This window comes from Chinchilla lanigera, unplaced genomic scaffold, assembly GCF_000276665.1.
Source record: "Chinchilla lanigera isolate Chin_1 unplaced genomic scaffold, ChiLan1.0 scaffold00037, whole genome shotgun sequence".
NCBI lineage: Eukaryota > Metazoa > Chordata > Mammalia > Rodentia > Chinchillidae > Chinchilla > Chinchilla lanigera.
The window spans coordinates 21,267,071-21,290,573 of NW_004955438.1; the positions used below are offsets into that span (position 1 = coordinate 21,267,071).

The 23,503-nt window shown below is 60.4% G+C and overlaps 1 protein-coding gene across 3 annotated transcripts in view; it reads left to right on the plus strand.

Moving 5' to 3' along the window:
• Evl (Enah/Vasp-like) overlaps positions 1–23,503 on the plus strand; it is a 99,897-nt gene that overhangs the window by 68,310 nt on the left and 8,084 nt on the right. For all 3 annotated transcript variants that reach the window (XM_005390426.2, XM_005390428.2, XM_005390427.2), the window contains exons 4-7: positions 16,647–16,710; positions 18,815–18,876; positions 20,282–20,511; positions 21,053–21,174. In XM_005390426.2, the coding sequence (XP_005390483.1) occupies positions 16,647–16,710; positions 18,815–18,876; positions 20,282–20,511; positions 21,053–21,174 (478 nt within the window). The remainder of the gene's footprint in view (positions 1–16,646; positions 16,711–18,814; positions 18,877–20,281; positions 20,512–21,052; positions 21,175–23,503) is intronic.

Sequence of the window (23,503 nt, forward strand, 5' to 3'; positions counted from 1 at the left end):
CTCCTGCTTTGGCTCCTGAACAGGCCCCATCTGGTGTGATATGGGTGCAGGGAGGCCCAGAAGCACCGAGGACAGCTGGGAGCCCCTCCCGCCCCCTCTTCTCCTGCGAGTACAGTTCTGACCAGGGGGGTTTCCTGCTGCCTACTCATCCTGGCACGGAACACCCTACTGTTTCACTGCAGCAAATGGACAGAAGCCACCACAGCTCCAGACAGTCATCGGTGTCAGTGTCCAGCACCTGGATGTGTGCTCAGCGCAGGCGCCTCTCATGCCATCTCCGTCCTGCAAGCCCTGAGGCCAGCGCCCTGCACACTGTCCATCTCTGTGTGCGTGTGTGCACACGCACAGACCTGTGTGTTTGTGTTCATGTGTGTGTACTTACTCTGAGCAAGCGTCTGGACCTCTCTGTGCCGTCTCCTGGCCTGCGGGATGGGACTGTTGTCATGGTACCATGCCTCGGGTTAGCTGTGAGTGACCCCGTCCCTGATGCACATACAGTAAGGACCGACAGACAGCTTTTAAAACCCACATGACCTCTGCGCTGAGGCGAGAGCTCAGTCTGCTCCTTGGCCATAGCTTTCACTGTCGATCAGCCCCCTGGCTCTGGCTGCTTCCTTTCTCGTCTCTGAAGGACTGGTTATTGATGAGGAAGACGCCCTCTCCAAACCTGGTCACTTCGCGCGCCGTCGATGAAGTTGGCCTCCAGTTTGTCAGCAAGCGTTCAGGAGTCTGCCGCTGTCCGCGCCAGCCCGAGGGCCTCAGGCAGAAGTGTCCCTGCTCCCGAGGGTGCTCGCAGCCTGCCCCTTCCATCCTCGGCTGTGCTCTGCCTTCCAAGGGATGTTTTTGTAAACTTTGCAGAGTTCCCATCATGATGAAGATAGGTCAGTTTATGCCTAAATCTCTAGTACTCAGGAGGCTGAGGGAGGAGGATCAGAAGTTCAAGTCCAGCCTGGGCAACTTAGCAAGACCCTGTCTCGAAATAAAAAGGGCTGCACGTGTAGCAGAGTGCTCCCTGGGCTCAATCCCGTGTGCGCATGTGTGCGTGTGTGTGTGTGTGTGTGTGTGTGTGTGTGTAACGATAAAGGTAGTAACAGTGATCCCTGGTGCCGTTGGAAGTCTGATTGCCTGCTGGACAATGAAGCCCTGCAGTAACATGAGAGGAAGCAGGCGTGGCTGGCCCCCTGCTCTGTGAGATTCCCTCATTGGGCTGCACGTACAAACACGTTTAGGGGTGGGAGAGATCTCGGGGATGTTTGATCTAGACACACACACACACACACACATACCCTTTCCTTGACCTTTGCAGGGGAACAGGGAAGGGAGCTGGCCTCACAGAGGGCCCCTTGGCCCTGCCCTGGGTGGTCCCGCCACTGTGATACCCAGGTACTTCCTGCAGAGGCCACCCTGCCTCGGTGTCCCCAGCCTGACAGTCCTGTGGGCAGCTGGCCTGTGCAGTGCCGTGACCTCTGCCTCTGAGGATGCATGCTGGGAAGACACCGGCCGGGCACTCAGGAACCCGAGGTAGCTGCCCCGGCCTTGGCTCCAGCTGGGCCTCAGCAGGCCTCAGGAGCAGAGCGCAGGTCCTGTTCTCCCCACCTGGCTCTGGCCCTCGTCCTGCCGCTCTGCCGGTGTGATCTCCATCAGGCCCAAGGGCTCTGTGGGCCTCGGTTCCCTCTTCTAGGACATGGCGCATTGGTTGTTGTGTGCCCTCTATCACAGAGAGGCCCTTTCTGTGCGGGTAGAGAGCTGCCAGGGGGTGCTGAGGCCACAGTGCTGGAGGAAGTCAGGAGACCCGGGGCTGGCCCGGCCGTGCTGCCTCTGTACATGGACTCAGGCCGATTGCTTCCCTTTCTGGGCCTCAGGAGGAAGTAGGTGGCTGCCCATGCATGACAGTCTGAGCGTCCAGGGAGAGGACAGGTGCAGAGGGTTCTGGGGCTCCCCACCTAGCGGAGGTAGAAACAGCAGCTGTGTGGCCAAGTCCCATGGAATGAGGAGAATGCCATCCCTCCCAGCTCTGAAGTTCCCGGGAAAGCGTGGCCTCCTCGAGTTCACTTGCAGGAAAAACCTGGCCTCAGCGTCAGGAGTCTGGGTCCTTGTCCGGTCTCAGTCACTGTCTTGCACACAACTTGAGGTGTGTTTTCTCTGATGTTCTAGACCTGAAGTGGCAGGGTTATCCTGGATGGATTCTCCAAAGGGAACCCCTGGAAGCAAAGGTCCCCTGAGTCCTGCTACTCCTGCAGTGAGCAGGACAGCCCTGCCCGGTGAAAAGCAGTTCTGCACATCCCAGCAGATATATGCTGGTGGACAGCTCGTTTTGAATTTTCTGAGCCAGAATTTAACTCCGATTTAAGAAAAAGCACCAATTCTTTGTGTGTATGTGTGTGTGTGTACGCCAGTTGTAGTGTATGCTAAGTTTTCTAGGAATACATCAAAGGAAAATTATACTTGATTTTGTTTATAACTTAACTGAGAGTTGTTTTCTGTGTGGGAGAACCCCAGGTCCGCGTTTCCCTGGGGGAGTCTGGAGCAGGTACCCTGCAGAGAGCTGACCCTGTCTCCTCTGCCATTCTGACCTGTTACATGTGTGTCAGATGCTTTACTATAAATTCATCCTCTCTCTCCTTCGTAGTACCTACAAGGCATTATATGGATTTTTACAGTCATGTAATGGGTCATATAAACCATGATTTCATTTCAGAATAACACAGAGAATGTAGTAAAACGTTATTACAGAAAGGGAGCCAGGGGCTGGGGATTTAGCTCAGCGGCAAAGCGCCTGCCTGGCAAGCGCAAGGTCGTGAGTTCGGTTCCTGGTACCGGAAAAAAACAAAAAACAAAAAACAAAATATTCTGTGAGAAAGGGAGCCAGTGGGTCTGCCAGGCTTGAGAACTACTGTCCTAGGAATCTGGGAATCAGCCTGTCTTTCCCGCACCAGGAGTCTTCCTCGACAGCGCCCCGCCTTACTGAGAAAGCTGAGTGCCGGAGGGCGCACGCGAGTATCAGCCAAACCACTTACTGCGGTGACTCAGAAGAGGGTCTGTTCTCACCCAGAGGCGGCAGGCGGAGTAGAAGCAGCACAGAGCGCTGCAGAATGCATGCTGGGGACCAGGCTGCCTTGTCTCCCAGTTTCCACTCCGCTCCCGGGGCCCTGGGCGGGTCGTCCATCGGTCCCAGCCAGTGGCAGGCTGTAGGACAGCGTGCCTGGTACAACGCCAGGGCCTGGTAGGTGTCCATCAGGGCTGCTTCTCCACCCTGCGCTGCCTTTTGTCCCTGGATACAGTGCTCTTCCATTAAACCGTGTTAGGTTCTCTCAAAACTGACCACAGCCGTGCTCTACTCACCTGCCCTCATTCAGGACGCTCTCCTACTCCCCCGTGCCCCACCAGTGCGAAGGCTGGGGACAGAGCCTGCAGTGCCAAGAGGCTGAGTTTGCAGATGGAGCACTGAGACCAGCGAGGGGAGGGATCGGCAGGTCCACAGGATGAGCTGGAGCAGAGCTGTGGCCTCCTGAGAAGTTTCTTCCACCATCCCAGGCAACCTAGGATTGAAACAACTGTTCGATCCTAAGTCGTCATTTTCTCCTGGAGCCTAGGACCAGGGTAGGCCTTGGAAGGAAGGGCGAGAGGCACATGGGAAGCAGGGCTGAAGAGGACCTGAAGGAACTGGACTTGTCTGTCTTTCCCTCCCGTTGGGCCCTCCCTGTACATCGAGTGTAGGGCCCTGGAAGCACCTCTGGGTATCCGGACTCCGCGGAAGGAGCCTTTCTCCGGGACCTTAGAACGCCTCCTGTTGGAGCACTGAGGTGATGGCAGGCAGTTGAATTCACAGGGCGGCAGTCAGGAGCAGCCCTGCTGTTGGTGACCCACTATGGGAGGGACTGTGGGGCCAATGCCCCTGTGCACAGGCGCGTGCAGCACAGTGGCGGGGGTCCTCAGAACAGCGGGGGGCCAGCCCCAGCCCGAGCACCTGGCCTGATCCGTCCATCCGCTCTGTGTGGGCATGCTGGCTCCTTCAGGAACCCGCAACCGAAGCCAACGTTAGGAAGGGCTCAGGGTCTCGACCCGCTGTGACGGGCTGGGGTGAGAGACGGCAGGGGAGACAGAGGCAAGTTTGCTGGCAGAGTTGGGGTGGGGTGCAGCAGTTTCACACCGGCTAATCTGAGGCGTCCAGGGTTACCCCGGGCCCCCGCCTGCACTCAGCTCCGCTTCACCCGCTTTGTAGAAGGGCCCTGAGGAAAAGCCCGGTGGCTCGATGGAGATCCACCTGGGGGTTACGCGGGAAAAGCGCGCCCTCTTGGCGCCTTGGCACAGAATGCACCATCCTTTTCTCACTCAGTGTGCTTTTGACGTCACCGGGAATTTCAAGTACGGCTGTCCCGGTGCAGGCGGACTGACCCAGCTTTCCCCGCGCCCCGGCCCCAGCCCTTAATCCCTGTGGAGCCCACCGCTGGGCATCAGCAGCGCTGCAGAGCGGGCCCGGGACGGGGGCTTCTAGACGCTCTGTGAAGAACGAGGTCCCGTTCCACTTTCCCTTGGAAGGAGGGGACGGACCATGGTTACGTCTCAGAGATTTTTGAAGTTGGGGCTAACTTTTGCTTCTCATAAAGCTCTTTTTGCTAGGAATGATCAACTCCCCCTCCCTCCCCCGCAAGAAAAAGGAAGTACTGAGCTCTTCCTCCTCGATGCGTCCTGGGCTTGGTGTGACCTGGGAGCCGGCTCTGTGGGTGTCGCCCCCATGTGGAGTTGGGGAGCGGGCGTGCTCCTCCTCCTGACTGCCCCCTTGGTGGTCACTTTTGGAAAGTGAGCCCCAACTGTGTTCCAGGAACAGGTGACTCGGGACTATCGGAGGGGCCTTGTGGCTGCCGTGGCAAGAATCACACAGGGCTCTGCTGTGTTTGTGATGGCTCTGGCCCTTCCTGCCCTCTCTGTTCCCCACACCTTCAAAACCTGTCACCCCTCGGCAATCTTCCCAGCCGGCCGTGACCTCCCTTGGACACCCATGGGGCTGTATTTCTGCCTCTGCCCCGGCAGCAGGCACCCATGGCACAGCGTTTTGTTCCCAGTGTGTGCCTCCGTCCTCTCTACCCCTGGCCCTCAAAGCCAGCATGCTGTCTGACTCGAGCGCCTTCCTCAGCAGGCACATCCTGCCAATGCCCAAGGGCACTCAGCCTGGACCCCACTCCTGTCGCAGGTCTGAGACTGCATCGGGCGAGGAGGGGTCCCTGACTGAGCCTTAAGAAGTCTCCATCACGGCTCCGTCTCCTGCTGGCATCACCTCCGCCCCACGTGCTCGCCACCTCTGCCCTGGTGTGGTGGGCCAGCCCTCACTAGTCAGCCCTTGCTTCGCCTCGCCTCAGCCCAGCCTCCCCCTGTGCACCCTGGGGCAGGGTGCTCTCACCCATCAGATGGGTCCTCAGCTGCCCCTGCCACCTTGTGCACATCCCTGCGTGGCTGTCTGTGGAGCTGTCCTGGGTGGGCCCACTGTGACCCGCCACCTAGCTCCTCTCAGTAGTCCAGACTACGAGCTCTGCAGGCCAGGCGCCTTGCCGTGCTCTTGCAGAGGTGCATGGTGAGCCAGCAGGTCCCTTCCCTCCGCATCCCCGACGCACCTTGCATCCCCGACATTGCCTGTCCTCGCATCCTCCTCTGCAGACCAAGAGGACGTCTCTGGAGCCAGCAGCACCGCTCGCCAGCAGCCTGTGGATCTGGGCCCAAGGTGAGGGGTGCTATCTGTGCTGGAGGGACATGGTCAATAGAATTGTCTCACACAGAAATCGCACCCGTCACCTTGGCCTGCCGAGCACCGCCTGGACAAGGAGCGCGTCTTCCCCACCAAAGTCCTGCTGCAGGGGCCCTCGCTGTCGCGGTCCTGAGGTGCGTGTGCTACAGGCACCGCTTGGGATGTGGACGCGAGCAGACTGTGGCCAGAGCCTGCCCTTGGCAGGACTCTCGTCTGAAAAGTGGGCCACCACACCTAGCTCACGGGTTTTGTGAGGATAGCATGAGCGATGTTGCGGAAAGTTTTTGTCACCTGAAATTCACCCTAACTGCCCGAGGTCACAGCCCTGGCTCCGGTGGCCATGGCTCCTGGGCAGCACTCTCTTAAGGGGACAAGGATGTGTCCCCAAGGGCTGGGTCAGTGCTGAGGATCTGACAGCCAGGAAGGGGGTTCAGGAGTTCAGGGTCCAGGGAGAGGCTCTGCCCAGCCCTCAGGGGCTCCCTCTGCGCTGTGGGGCAGCACTGCTAGTCCCTCGTGGGGGTCCCTGATTCCCGGACATGCGCTCAGCACCCTGCTGCTGCTGCTGCTGCTGACCTCTGAAGAGCCCCGGCACCTTTGTGGTCCACACCCCGAGATGAGCGGTGCCCGCTCCACCGCCAGCCTGGGTCGCCTCCCCAACCTGAACACCAGAGTCCTGTGGGGCTTCGGACTTCTGTGGTCGCCTCCTGGACATGAGCCACTGGGTCGGCCGTTAGGACGTTGCCCACCAGTGCCCAGCCGGTGCTCCTGGTGGGACCCCTGAGCCACCTGTGACCAGCACAGGTGTTGACAGAGGGCACAGACTGCACACCTGCTCTGTAGCCGTCCATGGGGCAGCCGCAGGCCCTGAGCAGGCCGTTTCCCCAGGCTGCACCTTGGTTTTCTCCCGAAAACGCCATGATAACCACCTGGTAGAGCTGTCGGTGATGAGGGGGACGGAGCTGGGACTGCAAGCTGTAAAGCACTGTAAGGGCACACACGGTGGCCTTCCTGGAGACAGCGGCCAACGGCCTCCCTCCTCAGAGCAGCTCTGGTGTGACAGCCCTGGAGCTAAGTCACAGGTCGTTTAAGGAAAGAAACGGGCCTCCATTTCCTGAGCCTTATGGGGGCCTTGTCTGGGGGCCTGGGTCCCCCTGAGGTTGCCAGGAGACATCGGGAATGCGTATCCACCTAAGGCTCACAGCCGGGAGGCAGCCTGCCTGCAGCAGCACTCGTGAGAGGCAGCACACAGCCGGGAGCGCAGGCTCCTGATTCCCGGTCCCAATCGCTGCCCTTCGGACCGGAGGCTCCGATTGGCTGCTCTGAGCACTGTCTGTGCGGTGACCCAGCTTGCTCAGGGGCTGATCGTTGTGAACACTTGACTGGGCCCATGTTTATGGGCAAAAGCCCCTCCTGCAGGGGTGAAGAATCCTTCACGTCCACTTGCTCCTTCTCACGGAGCACACAAAATCTCTCCTGAAGAAGGATCCCTCCATCAGGAGCTGACCTGAGCCGGACCTAAGCCACCTGCTGCTTCCCTTAATTAACCGCTCTTACTGCCCTGAGGCCTGCTCAGCGTGAGCCTGTCCTGAGCAGACCCAGGCACACGCCAGCCTAACCCTCTCACCCGGCTGTGCTTTCCTTCATAGGCGCCGTCTTTCCTGGGGGCCTGTCACTTCTCTGGATGGTTCCAGGGAGGCGGCTTATATCCACATGGGTTCCCCCAGTGCCTGGCCCGGTGTTCGGTGAATGCACGAGCAGCATCTTTGAATTCCCGTCCACCAGCACTGGGCTTTGCATGAGCGAAGATGAGTGAGGCGTGGTCCCGTGTCCCCAGAGCTCCGGGTGAGGTGCGGAGGAGAGGCCAGGGTGCTGTGTGCTGTGGTGCAGAGAAGCACGGGCCCCCGGGAGCCCGGACCGAGGCCTGGCACACAGGCCTCCAAGAGCCCAGGGCACACCTGAGCCAGAGAAGGGAGGGACTGCCTCATGTACGTGGAGTGTAGCAGGTAGGCTCCAGGGAGCAGGCAGCCCGGGAGGACGGGCTCGGGTATCGTAGTCCAGGCTTAGACTTCACCCTGAACCGGGAGGAGGGGAGTCCTGTGCCTGACAGGGTCGGGTCTCCAGTCGGGCCTCAGTGGCTTCCAGTCTGCTCACGCAGAGCAGTGACCGGCAGGCGAGGAGCACTCTGAGAGGCGGGTGCTCTGCCAGCTTCCTCTCCACCTCCTGCTTCTCTCCAGCCCCCATGGGGCGAATTAAGTCTCCAAAAGGGAAATCAAGATGCTATCTGGGGGGGCTGGGGATTTAGCTCAGCGGCAAAGCGCCTGCCTGGCAAGCGCAAGGTCGTGAGTTCGGTTCCCGGTACCGGAGAAAAACCAAAAAAAAAAAAAAAAAAAAAAAAAAAGATGCTATCTGGGGACACGAGGCTCAAGAGAGTGGGCCTGCTGCCCCCACCCAATGCTAGGCAGGACAGCATGGGCCCACATCAGGGAGGAAGTGAGGGCCACACCGCAGGCCCCTCCCCTTCCCCCGAGGCAGCCAGGCCAGGGGCTGGGGCGACAGAATCCTTCGGAGCCCAGTGTGGCCCTGAAGCTCCGTGCGTGTTTTGCATGTTTTTACTCTACTCCAAGGAAGTACAGAGGGGACAGTGCAAAGCCGTGAGGGAAGACTAACGGGGAGTTGATGCGTTTGGGGAAATGAGGGTGCCTGGTCCAAGAAGGGTCACTAATAGAAAGAGGCCAAGGAGGCCGTCTGGGGGCCGGGCCAGGCAGCTGGCATGGAGGAGGCATCGAATCCCAAGGTTTTGGTTTCCCACGAGAACAGAGGGGAGCCACAGAACAGAGGGGAGCCACAGGTTCCTGGCCAGGGAAAGGTGGCCAGGGGCCTGGCTTTCTGCTGCTCAGTCTGTAAGCACAGCCTGCGAGACCAGCCCGTGGCAGAGAGAGAGGATGTGAGGGAGCCTCTGGGAACAGAGTGGGGCCAGGGCTCGGACGGGGACCGGCCCGGGAGGGTGCCCCGACAGACAGCGTTCTGTTCCCTTTGGTCTGCACACCTACCCGGGCCCCACCCCTCAGCCCACAGGCTGAGAGGAGACCTGCAGAGCGAGGGTGCTCCCAGCAGGCACCCACGGGCACTGAGGCCCACGGGCTGAGCCCCCGCCAGGGATCTGCACGAACTTCGGCCCGAGCCTGCTGGCGCCGCGCAGCCAGGCGCTCTGATAGGTCAGCCGGGAGCCCTCATTAAAGATTGACGCGCCGAAGCCCATGTGGTGGCCGCGCAGCGTATCGGTTACCACTGCTCCAGCCAGGCGGCCGAGGAGGAGGAGGTAAGTGGCCGGGATGCGAGAGGCACCTCGAGGACAGTGCCCGGGAGCCCTGCCCATAATGGTCAGCAGGGAGTGGACCTTCCACTGTTTCTGCTTCTGCCACTGTGCCTGCACCGTGCTTTGCAGAGTGACCTGTAGGTGACAAGAGCGCGTCCCTCCCTCTCCTTGCTGCTCCTCCTGGGCCTCTCCTTTCACTCCCACCTTCTCCTGGGGTGGGGGTGGGGCAGGAGGGTCGGGCACCAGCCCTGGGACACGTCTGTCACCACTGACGGAGGCTGTACAGTGAGGTCCTGTACAGTGGCTGGGCGGAATCAGCAGCAGCAGCAGCTCAGTTTGGAGGCCCCGACTCCCTGGAGGCACCAGCCACCTTGGGGAAGTCATTCATCCATCCCAAGCCTCAGTTTCCCCATCTGCCCCATCGGGCAGATGACTCCCCATTTCTGCAGAGGTGCTCTGCAGACAAAGGTATGACAGAGGGCTGTTGCAGTTTATGCTGTTGGAGGTTCCAGATTGGTTTTATGTTCCAAAATGAGCTTATTGTGAAACAGGAGGCTGGGCATGGTGACACACACCTGTATTCCCAGCACTTAGGCGTTGAGGCGGGAGGCTGAGGCAGGAGGATCGCCAGGAGCTGGAGGCCAGCCTGGGCTACATAGCAAGACCCTGCCTCAAAAAAAAAGGAAATAGGAAAGAAGACTTTGCCTACAAATCGGCTCTCCTGAGGCATCAGCCTGAGTGGACCCCAGCCTGTGAATGGGGTGCCCTGGTCTAGAGCTAGAGGCTGGGTTCCAGCTCCACTTTGCCCCTACTTTGGCTGTGACCTTGGGCAGCTCCTGCTCTGCCCCTGAGCCTCAGGGCCCCTCCATGCAAGGAGTGGCAGAGCCAGGAAGGGGCCACTCACTGGCACCAGGGCATCTCCAGGCCTGAGCTGCCCTTTGTCAGCATTAGAAACCACCATGCGCATTCCGCCGTGACACTGGGAGCAGGACTGCAGAGCTGGTCGGCGCTCCTCCCTCCCTGGAGTACAGACGGAGCCCTGCTCCACAGGAAGCCGGGGTCTTGGGACCCGCCTTCCCCAGCCGCCCCCAAGGAGCTGAGCTGTGACTGCCGGCACAGGCCCAGGGCTCAGGTCTGAGGGCCTGGGTGCAGTTTGGGGGCGACACATCTGCAGATGCTGGAGAGCTGAGTAGAGCATGTCAGCTGACTGTAGCCTAACTTCATGTATGAAGGTGAGGGCGAGGCCCGATTCCTGGAAGTGAGCGTTAACATGGGTAGCAGATTAGTCAGGTGTCGTCTGCTGTTGGGCGGAGTGTGGGAGATGGGGTGCTGGCAACTTTTGCTTTCTAGTGCTAGGAAGAGCTGTTCATCTGGCCAGGGCCGAGTGTCCGTGTGATGTGGGCCAGCACTCTGGCTGGCAGACATTTTGCTGGGTGCTGGTCCCAGCTCTGCAGCCAGCTCCCGGGTGGCCTTGGCCAGGTGACTCTAACGGACGTGGCCAGACCAGGACTCAGGCACAGATCACAGACTCCGTGCCCATGGGGACACTTCCTGCCTGGTGTGGGGGGTGCCCACAGGGACCCCTTCCCTGCTGTCAGAGGGAAGGTGTGCAGGGGCCAGGCGGGCCAGGACAGCTCCACTCCTCTCCTTCCAGAATGAAGGGGCCTCCTGGAAAGAGGGAGAGGAGAGAGAGACGCAGGGGAGGAGGCAGGGAACCGGGAGGGCTTGGGACTCTGCCCAGCTCAGTCCAGGTGGCTATCGTTTCCTGGCCAGAAATTCCATCAAGCATCACCGAGCAGGTGCTGATCCTCTGTCTCTGGCACCCCCGGGATCTCAGGTTCTCTCCTTTCAGGAGGCCGGGGGATGCCTTTCCTGTAGAGAGGAACTGGAAACTTCGCCTGTCCCTCTGTCACCGAGAGCCATGGGCTGGTGTCCCAGAGCCTATCAGTGTGTGGGGCGGGCAGGGAAGGAAGGACCTCGCTGGGGCCACCTCGGCTGTGTGGTAAGAACCCATGAGGCCCGTGCCCTGCACTGGCCAGACCCCTTGGGGCTGGAGTCACAGAGGAGCTGTCCTCCGAAGGGACACCTGGCCAACTACTTATCCCAAAGGTGACATGGGGTAGGAGTACCCATTCGGACATTCAGAGTAAGAAAACCCACAATCCCAAGATAGCCACTGTCGATGGTTTGGTGTATTTCCTTTGTCCCTTTGAATTGCAGAGATTTCATCCCTCTCCATTTATGGGAAACTGAGGCCTGGGAAGGGGAGGGACTGGCTACCGCACCTAACCGCGTAGTGGTAGTCCACAGGAGCACAGCCTGGGTGAGGAGCTGGAAGGAGGAGGGAGGGCCGGCGGGGAGCAGAGCACAGGGCCCACCACCGGGGCTACGAGATGCCCTCTGGTCCCAACAGTCCTCCGGGGCAGACTGCCGGCCCGAGTGACCATGTCAGTCAAGGCCGTCACGCAGGCTATGTCCACTGGCCTCTGGGCTCTGTACAGCCCTGCATGTCCACGAGCGACATCTTTCTCCTGGGCACCTCTCCCAGTGCTACACGGATGGGCAGCGAGGCAGCGAGGCCAACAGGTGCAGAGAGCCTGCTGTCTACATCCAAGAAAGGCCTCAGCATGTGCTCAAGCGGGCCCCTTTCCGGCCCTTGGCCTCCCCTCCCTGTTTGTTCTGCCGCTGCAGGTGGGTGCAGCAGTGAAGACTCACTTGGGAGTCCTCAGCAGAGGGGCCGGGACTTCCTCAGAGATCTGAAATGCCATATGCGTTCTCTTGGTAGACTTGAGTTCTCTTCCCTTCCCTGGGGGTGGCCTGTGCTGTTGTCTGCATGCCAGCACTCTCAGTGACCTCAGCATCACAGCTGCCCTGCTGTCCCAAGGCCTAGAAGGCACGAGCCCCACCCCACCACTGGCTGTCCCCAGCTTGAGAGTTTTGGCACCCTGAGGCCTCTGTTAGTTCTCCAAGAACATGCAGCCTGCTCTGGTCTCTCCTGGGCCTGAAACCTGCATATTCAGTGAAGGCGTTGTGCCGTGAACACGTACCAAGGCTGAGAAGTGCCAAGACTGTGGCGGGCACTGAAGGGATAAGTTCTGCAGCAGAGTGTATTCTCAGGGCCACGCACGTAGAGGAGAAAGCGAGTCTCAAGCCCCCTCCCTGAGGACATGGTTTGGGGTATTCGTGCAGCCAGGGAGCAGGATGGTTTAAGGCGTGCGGACAGGTAGGAGGCAGAGTAGCCAGCTGTCTGCTCTGTGTGATCCATCTTCGTAACTCTGCATGTGTAGAAAATGGTGCTATCACGTGGTTTGAGGGTGGAGTTTCAGGCCTCCAATGTCAGAATGACACCTGTCAGACACATGCGTGGACCAAAGCAAAGGGGTCTGCGGCTTCAACAAAGGTGACTTCCACGTCCCTGAAAAGTAACATAGATAACTGTTTCCAGGCACTCTGGGCTCAGAGGTGTCATCACAGCAAAGCCCGTGGGAGATCTGTCACCTATTGCTCCGCTATGTGACCTCCAAAATTTGGTTTTTCTCCGGTACTGGGAACCGAACTCACGACCTTGCGCTTGCAAGGCAGGCGCTTTTGCCGCTGAGCTAAATCCCCAGCCCCGTGACCTCCAAAATTTGGTGACTGGGTTTGTTTGGGTTTTTTTGGTCTTTTTGAGACAGGGTTTCCCTGTGCACTTCAGGCTGGACTTGAACTCACTTTGTAGCCCAGGCTGGCCTCAAACTCACAACAATCCTCCTGCCTCAGCCTCCCAAGTGCTGGGATTACATGCGTGAGCCACCACACCTGGCTATGGTGACTTTTTTAAAGTCAACTGAAAGCAAGTACCTAAAAACATAAGCGCAATGGTTTATTCAGATTTTGCCTCCGGTGCAGGTATGAGCTCACTAGTGTCTCTGCTATAGCCTGGCTTTCAGAGTCCCAGGCCAGACGCTGCCCTTCCTAGTGTCCTGGCTCCTGTCCCTTCTCCAGTGACAGACTCTGCCCTGGTCCTTCTGTGCTTGCCCCTGCTGGCCAGCCTCCCCGCCCCCCACCATCTGCCTTTCCAAGGAGCTGTGCCTGGGGACCAGCCCCGCTCCCATCTCCTTCATTTTCCCTAAATCCCCTCGTCATGACCCACACAGATCCCAGAACTCTGAGTCCCACCGTGTTTGATGGGACTTGGACCTGGAGCTGGCCAGAGAACCTGTGGGACAAGGACAACTGCCACCACCCTGTGGGTCTGCATTTTTGCACGCGCGACTCCACCTCTGTCCTGTCGCAGCTCCATCTCTGTCCAGGGACAGGCCTGGGCCCCACCTCCCACCTCCCACAACGGCTGTGGGCTGATCCCAGGGATCCTATTGCACGTGCACCCCGTCGCCCTGCTTCCTGCGGGCTCTGTGTTCCACCTGAAATGTCCCTTCCTCCCCTGCATGTGTCTGTGGTGCAAACACGCTTCTCATTTTGATTTTGGCAAAACTTGTCTGAGTATGAAGGGTGGGGTCTCCAGTGGGTGGGCAGGACCCTGCCTTTTGGCAAGACCAGCTTTCAGATGCAACAAGCCTGGGGCACCGAGGCCAGGGTCGTGAGCCCGTGGCTGTGAGCAAGCCCCTCCCCTCACCTCCCAGAACCACCACGATCCTTTTTCTCGTGTGTGCACAAGCAGAGCTGGGAACGAACTCAGGCCCTCACACATGCAAAGCAGCTGCTGTACCGTTGAGCTACATCCTAGCCCCGTTTATTATTTGAGACAGTCTGGCTGAATTGCCCAGCCTGACCTCAAACTTGGAATCCTCCTGCTTCAGCCTCCTGAGTCACTGGGATTATAGGCGTGTGCCCAGCTGAGAGTGCCTTTTGAACAGCACCTGCAGACCCGACTGTGCAGGTACGCAGGTGGGCTGAGGTCTGACTCAGCAGCGAGGCCAGAGGGCTTTAAATTGTAATGACAGTTAACGGTTTGCAATGCTTTAGGGCTTACCAGGGGCTTTTTATTCATGCAACTCACCACAGCAGCTTTGTCTGGGGGTCACTGTTTGTGCTTGTGCTGGTGTCGCACCTCACTGCAAGGAAGGGGACACAGGTTGTGTAGGAGCAAAGTACACAGCTGTGGGCAGAGCAGAGAGGCCTCTGGCAGGTTTCGGCGTCCCATGGCAAAAGGTCGGGTGGCGTGCGTGTCCCCACTGTGGCCCAAGGCCTCTAGTCAGCACAGGCCACCTGGCACTGGCAGGGGACAAACTGGCAACGTCCTCAACCAGCCGCTGCCTCTCCGGGCAGGCAGGCAGGCAGAGCCTTGAGGGCACTGTCCGTCTTGGCCCACTCTGAGCCACCGCAGTGAGGCTCCTGCCGCTGCGTGGCGGACCACGCGCAGGAATCCACGGCTCCTGGCCTGCAGACTGAGGCGGCGTCTGGCATCGAGGGCTGGCCCCCCGTGGCAGCAGTTGGAAGAGCAGGAGGAGGCTGCAGCACGCTTTCTCCCGTGTGAGTGGCCCAGGTCGCCCGCGAGCGTGCTGTCCTCGTGGTCTGATGGCCTCTTAATGCCCCCACCTCTTAGCACCTCACAGTGGTCGCTAAATTTTGATGTGCGTTTGGGGGTGACCAGCACTCCAACCTGAAGGCTCCGTTTCCTGGGGCATGTCTTGGGGTGCCTCCCTTTGCCCAGGCCAGTTCCGCCCCGCTCCTTCCCCAGCAGTGGTGACCAGCAGCCCCCTTCAGCCTCCCCAGGGCCACTCAGTGAGATCCACCAAGCGTCTAGCGGCACTGTGCCCTCTGCCCTCAGGCAGCAGGGGCTCTGGAGTGGAAGGGAGACAAGGACGTGGGCGAGGAAGCCTTGGGGCCTGGGAGCGAGAGAGACCTCGCGGCACGGTGACGTTGAGTTGGCCCGGAAGCCAGGCTTTCCTGTGGGCTGCTGCTCACACCTGCAGGCGGGCTCGCCCCAGACTCCTGGGGACCATGCCTACCTGGCAGGAGCCACCGCCTTCCCTGCCTCTGCCTGGGCGGCTAGGCCCATGCATGTGGGGGTGGGAGTCGGGATCTCACTACCACCCAGATGACCTGTGTGACACGGTACAGACCCGTCCCTCCCTGGGCCTGCACTCCCACCCCTAAAACAAAGACACCGCACTTCGTAATACAAAGGGCCCTGGTACCCTGAGGCAATCCAACAGTTTCTGTGTTTGAGAAGATGGAGAAGCTGGTGTGATGCTGCACACCTGCAAGCCCAGTGCTCAGGAAGCTGAAGCAGGAGGGTTGCTATAAGGTCAGGGCCAGCCTGGACTACACAGTGAGACCCTGTCTCACAAAGAAATAAATAAATAAATAAACAAACAAAGCCAAGAAAAATGGAAGAACTGGGCACAGTGGCTTACTTTTGTAATCCTGGCTACTCAGGAGGCTGAAGCAGGAGGATTACAAGTTTCAGGCCAACCTGGGCAATTTAGTGAGACCCTGACACAAAATAAAACATAAGGTTGGGCTGGGGATTTAGCTCAGTGGCATAAGCTCCTGCCTGGCAAGCGCAAGGTCCTGAGTTCAATCCCTGGTACCAAAAAAAAAAAAAAAAACAACATAAGGCTAATAAGGATGTACCTCAGGGATAGAGTGCTTGTCCAGCATGGGCAGGCACAGGGTGCAATCACCAGCACCGTGCAGAAGTGAATAGATGGGAAGACAGGAGGGCGTATGCAGCCACGTGTTCTTTTCCTGTCCTGTGACACGAAACTCCAGCTAACTTGGGTCATCTTCAGCACAGGAGCAGGGCCCCCTGCGCGGAGCTGGGCTCCTGCCCGCCTCTCTCAGCCTCTGCAGAGCTTGGCGGGTGGAAGCCCCACCCGGACACAAGGGACCTTGCTACACCAGGGGAGGAGGCCTCAGACCAGGGGCCACATGAGGTCTGCAGGAGAAGGCCTCGGCCCACAGAAGGACAGAGTCCAGATAAGAGTGGTGTGGTGACTGAGACCAGGTCCTACGAGAAGGCGGAAGTCCAGCTGTGCAAGTTGGAGCCTAAGGCCTGAGCCAGACTAGCAGCAGAGTCCCAGAATGTGGCCCGGTGGTGCATACCTCGAATCCCAGCTGCTCAGGAGGCCAAAGCAGGAGTGTCAGGAGTCAAAGCCACCCTGGGCAATTTCATGAGATATCGTCTCACAATAAAATTTTTAAAGGGCTGGAAAGGTAGCCCAGCACTAGCACACTTGCCTAGTGCATGCAAGGCCCTGGATTTCATCCCCACTGTGTCTGGTGATTCCAAGTCTGGTGATTTGAGGCCAGTGTCGCTATAAGGGGGTTGAGGGGACAGGAGCAGGTGGGGGAGCAGAAACTGCAGGTGCCACCTGCGGGGAAGGGGGGCCAACAGTTAACAAGGACTGTTTTTTAACCGTGTGAAAGTTTGGGTTCAGTTGAGGAAGAAGCCACAAAAAAGGGAGAAGGAAGGGCTGACTGGGCCGAGGTAGGGGCTCTTGCACAGGTGAGAGGCCACTCTTCAGGAAGGCGGGCATCCAGGCATCCTTCCTGCAGCCAGGGGGCAGGGATACTGTGACAACAGTCTGCCGGGCCTTTCTTCCCTCGGCTGACCACTCTGCTGTGTGCTTCTCTGCCCTGCAGGTCCCTCTGCCCAGCGTCAGGTGCAGAATGGCCCCTCTCCCGAGGAGATGGACATCCAGAGAAGGTAACCCCACACCCAGCAGCCTCCCCGCAGAGCCAGGGCACCCTGCAGCTCAGGTGCACATTAGGGACAGAGGCAGCAGGCAGAGCAGGAAGGCCCAGGGCACTGGGGCAGCAGCACCTCCTGCTGTCAGGACTGGGGGGCTGTGGGAGAGCCCGTGTTTCCAGAGAGCACCTGGTCCCACACACTGGTGATCCCCGTGTGGTCACAACCTCCCAAGCGTTCGGGAGGTGGTCACTTGGTAGAGGGCGTAGCCTGTGGTTCCAGGGATGATCCAACTGGTGCCCTGGCAGGGAGGGCAGGATTCATCCTGAGATTGTAGTGGCTCTGACGGAGCAGCCTTGCAGTCGCATTGCGAGAAATACGTTCAGACCAGGTCCGCCCTCCCTGCCTGGAGCTCTGCCTCTGACTAAGGAGGCTGCGGCTTTCAGGTGTGGCTTGCAGTGAGACTCCAGTGTGTGGCAGGCGCCTGCAGAGCCCTGCACAGAAGTTTCAAAGCCAGCACCTGCCCCCGACAAACTGCTGTCAGGCTTCCCCACGACCTGTCCCGTCCTGGCCTCTCCGAGACTCAAAGACTTGAGAGCCTTGGTGCCTCTCCTGAGCAAGCTGCTGCTCTTGCCCTCTCTCCTCGTTGAAATGGGGTTAGCCTGGCGCTCCCTGTCCCCAGCAGTGTGTTCCTGGGCAGGCATATGCTTCCTAGCACGCTTGCAGCTGTGAGAGCCACTGTGCAGATACCTGGGTGTTCACCGAGCCGCAGGCCGGCTTCCTTGCAACTGAGGAAGGCCTCTGCACACCTTGTTGCGCTTGCACCCCACAGGAACCTTCCAGGTTATTCCTCTTACTCTGTCCCCGGTGAGCTGGCTGAAGGTCAGAAAGGAAATGGCAGGCCCAGAGTCAGCCAGGGGACTGGAGCCTAGGTCAGCTCCCCGCCGGGCCCAGGGCGCCTCTGCCCGGAGAGGGCACACAGCACTGAGCCCAGCCGACAGGAGGTACACGCACCCAGAGGCCGTGGCCGCACCCTCCAGCCCCAGTTGTTCTCTCAGAGCTGCTTAAACACCCACAAGGCAGCCTTGCTTCACCCAAGGTCCAAGTCCAATGCCGCCGGCAGCAGAGGGCATGGCCTCAAGGCAGCGCGCACCCTGGTGTCAACAGGGACTGGCAGGGACCCCAGCGAGTCCGCTCCAGCCGTTTCTGCCCCATTGCCATGAAGGGGTGACTCCAGGCTCCGGATAGTTTCTCTTTTCATGCAAGCACTGCCACCACCTCAGAGCTGATCTTTAAATACCTCCCAAATGCTCTCATCTGCTGGGCTTCTCTGAGGCTGTGGTTCCCGTGGAGGAGGCTGCAGTGTGGGTGGAGTTTGGGATGGAGAAGTGGATGCAGATGCTGCTGGGAGCCGGGCACCGCCTCGCCTGGCGCAGAGCCTTTTCAGTGCCCTTTAGGCCTCCGCAGACCCCTCCAAGACCCCCGAACAGGCGGCACTCAGTTACCACGGAGAGGGGAATGGCTTGCCCATGAGCGCAAACCCAGGAGGGCCACAGAGGGCACCAGGACGCCCCCTGCCGGGGTGGCACACGTGTTTGTCCTCGGTCCCGTGGATATACTGGGGGTCACCGCCCTCACTCAGCTGGCCTTTGAGGGCACCCCAAGGCCACCCTGCCGGGAGAGAGGAGGTGTTAGTTCCACTGAGGTGCTCGCAGCTCTGCTCTGCCTAGCAGCCTCCAAGCAGACCTGGGCTTGTGGCTGGTCTGTGGTGTGCAGCATGGGGCACGTGGCCTTTGTGTGCGTTTCCTGTGACAACCCACAGTGCCTAAGCACTGCCCAGGGAGCTCAGCAGGTGCGCTAAGAACATGAGTCCCGAGGCGCCCGAAGCGGGGTGAGCCGGTCACCTGGGAACGCCTGTCCCACCAGTGACTGGAATGCTATCAGCCGGGGGTGGCCCATGCTCGGGGGTGCTCCCTTCTCAGGGCGCTGGAGCCCGTGTAGGACCTGGCCCCTGACAACCCCTCTGTCCCTGGGGCCACCTGATGCCCTGGCCTCAGCAAGCGCATGAAGCAGCTCCACGTCCCGAGGGCAGAAAGGCAGCACTGCTGTGCTTACCTTCCAGACAAGTGATGGAGCAGCAGCAGCACCGCCAGGAGTCCCTGGAGAGAAGGACCTCGGCCGCCGGTGAGCGCCCTCCGCCTCGGGCCGCCCACGCCCCGCAGGGCCCCGCCGCCACCAGCCTCTGCGCGGAGCCGCCCATCCATCACAGCACCCTAACGTGTGACCCTCACCTCAGAGGGAGCAGGGAACCAGGGGCCAGGGCCCAGGCCTCTCATCACCCATCCCCCGTAGGGCCCCTGTGCAGCAGGCAACGAGCTGAGGGCTGGGGACACCTGGGCAACACAGGCAGAGCGCCCGCCCCGCGTCTGGCCAGGGACACAGACACTGATGAGCACTTGTCCCGACACGGGACGTGCGCTGGTCACGTTGAATGTGGGGCGCTGGGCGCACTAGGGGGCCCCTAGTGAGAGGGGACAGCAGGGCTGCCCAGCCTCAGTCCTGAGTGCTTCATGGGACCCAGCACCCTCAAGGGAGGGGAGGCACAGGCTGGGCATCGATCGGTGCAGGACTCTCATGTGCCGGGTGCCTTCACCCGCTCTGTCTTGCCTGTGTGCTCGCGTGGCTCTAAGTGCAGAGGCGAACCTCGTCCTGCTCCCCCACCGCTGCTGACCTCCTCTTGGGTTGGGCCTGTTGGTGGCCAGCCCTCCCCATGCCCAGGGACGCTCCATCCCGCAGTCACCCCACCCAGCGCCCCCTTCTCACTCGCACTCCTGCACACAACCTCTCCTCCCACACCCTGGTCCCCCAGGCTGGCCCTTGCTCTCCTTGCTGGTCTGAGAGCGTCCGGCAGGGCAGGGGCCCTGGTCCAGGCAGCACAGTATCAGGTGAGGAGCAGACCAGGTTGGCCTTGGGAAGCCCCCAGGACAAGCTCCGTGATACTGTCTGTTTGCTGTGCCCTGATACTGTGCCTGTCTGTGGGGTTCGTTGACTTGCCCCGCAGCAATTAGCACTTGAGGGCCAGCCTGGGCCGGTCTCGCCGTGCCTAGCACTGTGCCTGGCACACAGTAGGGGCACAGGAAGTATCAGGATGGTGGCCAGATGGGTACCCCAGTCAGCACTGCTCCCTGACCCATGTCCCCATCAGCCCTGGGACCCACAGATTCCAGCCACGGCCCCCAAAGGCCAAGGGTCAGTTCCACTTACATCTCAGGGACCAATTTCTGCTAATGCCTAGGGTGGCACTAAGGTTTCAGAAGGAACAGAGGGAAAGAGGCACAGCTCCCGTCCCACGGGACAAATGAGGCTGGGGCCAAGGGCAGTCATGAGCTAGAGGAACGTCAGGCACGAGTGTGACAGAGTGGGCCAGCCAGGTCCAGCTGCCCAGTAGACCAGAGCAGGGAGTGACAGGAGCTGGGCGGGGCTTGTCCTGAGGGCTTCCCGCAGGGCCAGCCTGGTCTGCTCACCACCCTGAGCAGCAGGCCAGGCACCTGCTAGATCTGGAAGCTGACTGCACCCTGATGTGTTTCAGGGCCCATCCTCCCACCCGGGCACCCCTCCTCCGCAGCCGGCGCCCCCCTCTCGTGTAGTGGGCCTCCGCCCCCACCCCCTCCCCCTGTCCCGCCGCCACCCACGGGTGCCACCCCCCCGCCGCCACCCCCACTGCCAGCTGGAGGAGCCCAGGGCTCTGGCCACGACGAGAGCTCCGTGTCGGGCCTGGCCGCCGCCCTGGCAGGGGCGAAGCTGAGGAGAGTGCAGCGGGTAAGCGCCCCAGGAGACAAGGTGACCCGTGCCTGGCCCGGCCTGGCCCAGCCACCGCCCACAGTGCCACGTGGGCAGCTCAGGACCCCAGGGGGCAGGCAGGCAGGAGAGCCTCGGCTTCCTGAAGAGGAGGACAGACGGGGACAGCACTTTGTAAACCACGGGGCCTCACTTGCACAAACATTTTCCTTTTCTGGATGAGGAAACCCGGGCCGAGGGGGTAAACGCTGCCTTCGAGTCACACTGTCGACACTCGGCGGGGCCTGGCCGAAGCCCTGGAGCTCCAGGGCCTCATCCTTGGCTTTTGCCCCTTGCCGGTTGTCGCCAGCTCAGCCTTCCTGCCCCGGGTGCCCGGACGAGGCTGAGAGCGTGGATCCCGCTTCCCTCCCATGGAATCCCCTATGGACTGCTTTCTCTGCCTGTGGGCCGGGGGGTGGTAGACGAAGGAGCCCTGCCACCAAGGGCTCGCGTGGGCACACACTCCTGCCTCCCCTCGAGAGGGCCGCTGCCTCTCCTCATACGTGGCACCCTGTGTCCTCAGCCGGAAGATGCGTCTGGAGGCTCCAGTCCCAGTGGGACCTCAAAGTCCGATGCCAACCGGGCGAGCAGCGGGGGTGGCGGAGGAGGCCTCATGGAGGAGATGAACAAGCTGCTGGCCAAGAGGTGGGTCTCGCACCCCAGACCGCATGCCTGTCGGGAGGCCGCTGTCCCTCGGCTTCACACGGGCCCCAAGTCCCTTGTCACCAGGCCTAGCCAGGCAGGCAGCACTGTGACTTAGTTTTCGCCTGTCAAAGCATCATCTGAGGCATCGAGCCGGGAGCCCTCTGGGCTCTGCGCCCACTTCATCTTAGTCTAATGACGTCCACGTCCCCTGCCTGTCCCCGTCCTGAGCAGGGCTACATCTGGAGGTCACGACAGAGGCCCAGTCAGGGAAAGAGGACTCTCACCTGCGCTTAGCGTCCCGGGGGACGTGGACACGGGGAGGGCTCCCTGGAGAGCGTGGGCTGAAGATGTCGCTCCTCCAGGCCCACTGAGGGGGTGTGGGAAAGAAATTCGGAAGTGGCAAGGACCCAGGGCCGCTGCCCCGAGAGGCAGGAAGAGAAGGGTTCCCTTGTGTCGGGGTTGGCTCAGAGCCAGTCCCCGAGTGTCCGCCTTTCCAGCCACACTGGCAGGTGTGGCTCCAGCCCGCCCAAGGCCGTCAGCCTGTCACTGTGGCTGTTTTGTTCCCCTGGCTGAAACCTGAGGAGGTGGAGAGGTCACGCAGCTCTCTCTTGGAAGAGCTGGAGAGCTTGGGTTTTGTTTGAGTGTGGCCTGACACAGCTTCCAAGGCTGTGGCTGACCCGGGCTCAGAGGACACAGGGGCGGGCCTGTGGTCAGAGCCCTGCCCAAGGAAGACCCAGCGCGGGCGAGCCATTGCAGGGCCTGCTGCGTGGCAGCCGCCCATTCCCCTGGCCCTCCGCTGCCTCCCGCGTTGGCCAGCTACCTGTGTGGGAGCCCTGCCTGGGGCCTTCACTCTGGTCCTAAATCCCCCCATTACGTCCAGGAGGCTCCATGAGGAGCAGGAGACGGAGGCCATGCCCACAGGGACCTGGTCCGGTGCCCCCCGTAGGGGAGAGCCGGGCCTCCTCCGTGTGGGCCGTGGGAGCCGCATGCAGCCTCCCGAGCGCCAGGGCAGTGAGGGTGACCCAGAGCGTGGCCTCCCCCGGGCCTGGGCAGACTAAATCAGCCAGACAGGGACACTTTTATAAAGCAGCTTTCACAAATCAATAAGCTGAGGCGCCCGGGAGTTGACGGACTGCACAAAGGTAAGCAGTATGCGCAGTGGGGAGGCCCCACAAGCCCTGGACCTGAAGCAGGAGTGCCTTCTCCTGGCCGAGGGGAGAGGGGCGCCCCCTGCAGGAAGACAGCAGCGGAGCGGGCAGCGCTGGAGCACCTGGGAAGGACGCACAAGGGGGCAGGGAGGAGACAGCCGGAAGTCAGGAGGAAGAGCGCCCCAGCCACGCGCGGCGCGAGTTCCACCTCCAGCACTCCGAGGGCTGAACGGGCCTTAGGGAAGAGCGAAAAATATTTTGGAAAAATCAGTTATTACCGTTTTCCCCAAGTCTATGGGCAGAGTTAACAGCGCAGCCTAGATGTTGGAGCCCAGACTCGGGAAGCTGCTCTCCCGGACCCAGAAGAGGCCGAGGGGGCTGGGGGGCGGCAAGGGCGCACACGGTCGGCACAGCCCGGCGAGCGCCAGAGGGTGACTCTGCCCCGCCCATGCTTTAGATGGGCGAGGGGCAGAGTGGGCAGGGAGGCGCTCCCGGAGTTTCCTTTAATGAAAGCCCTGGCAGAGTCCGGCGTTGCCTCTTAGGGCAGACAGTGGGGGAGGGAACATGACCGCTCAGGGAGAGCCTCTGGGTGCCGAGGGCTTTTGCGAACGCTGACCCCGTAAATCTGCGTGACCTGCATGTTTTTGTTATTCGTGGACCTGGGGATGGAACCAAGGCCTCACACATTCTAGGGAAGCACACTACCACTGAGCTACAGCCCCCGTCCTTTCGTTTTAGTTTGGAAACAAGGTCCTTAGATTTACAGTCCTGCTTCCTCGGCCTTCTGGGAAGCTGGGATTACAGGTGTGCACCCGCACACCCAGCTTGTTTTATTTTGGGGTGGGTTGGATTAGTGCGAGTTGGGTTGTTTTTGGTTAGGTTAGGTTGGGTTGGTTGGTTGGGTGGTTAGGTGGTTGGTTGGTTGGTTTGTTAGGTGGTTGGTTGATTAGGTGGTTGGCTGGTTGGTTGGTTAGGTGGTTGGTTGGCTGGTTGGTTAGGTGGTTGGTTAGGTGGTTGGTTAGGTGGTTGGCTGGTTGGTTAGGTGGTTGGCTGGTTGGTTAGGTGGTTGGTTGCCTGGTTGGTTAGGTGATTGGCTGGTTGGTTGATTAGGTGGTTGGTTGGTTGGCTGGTTGGTTGGTTAGGTGGTTGGTTGGTTAGGTGGTTGGTTGGTTGGTTGGTTG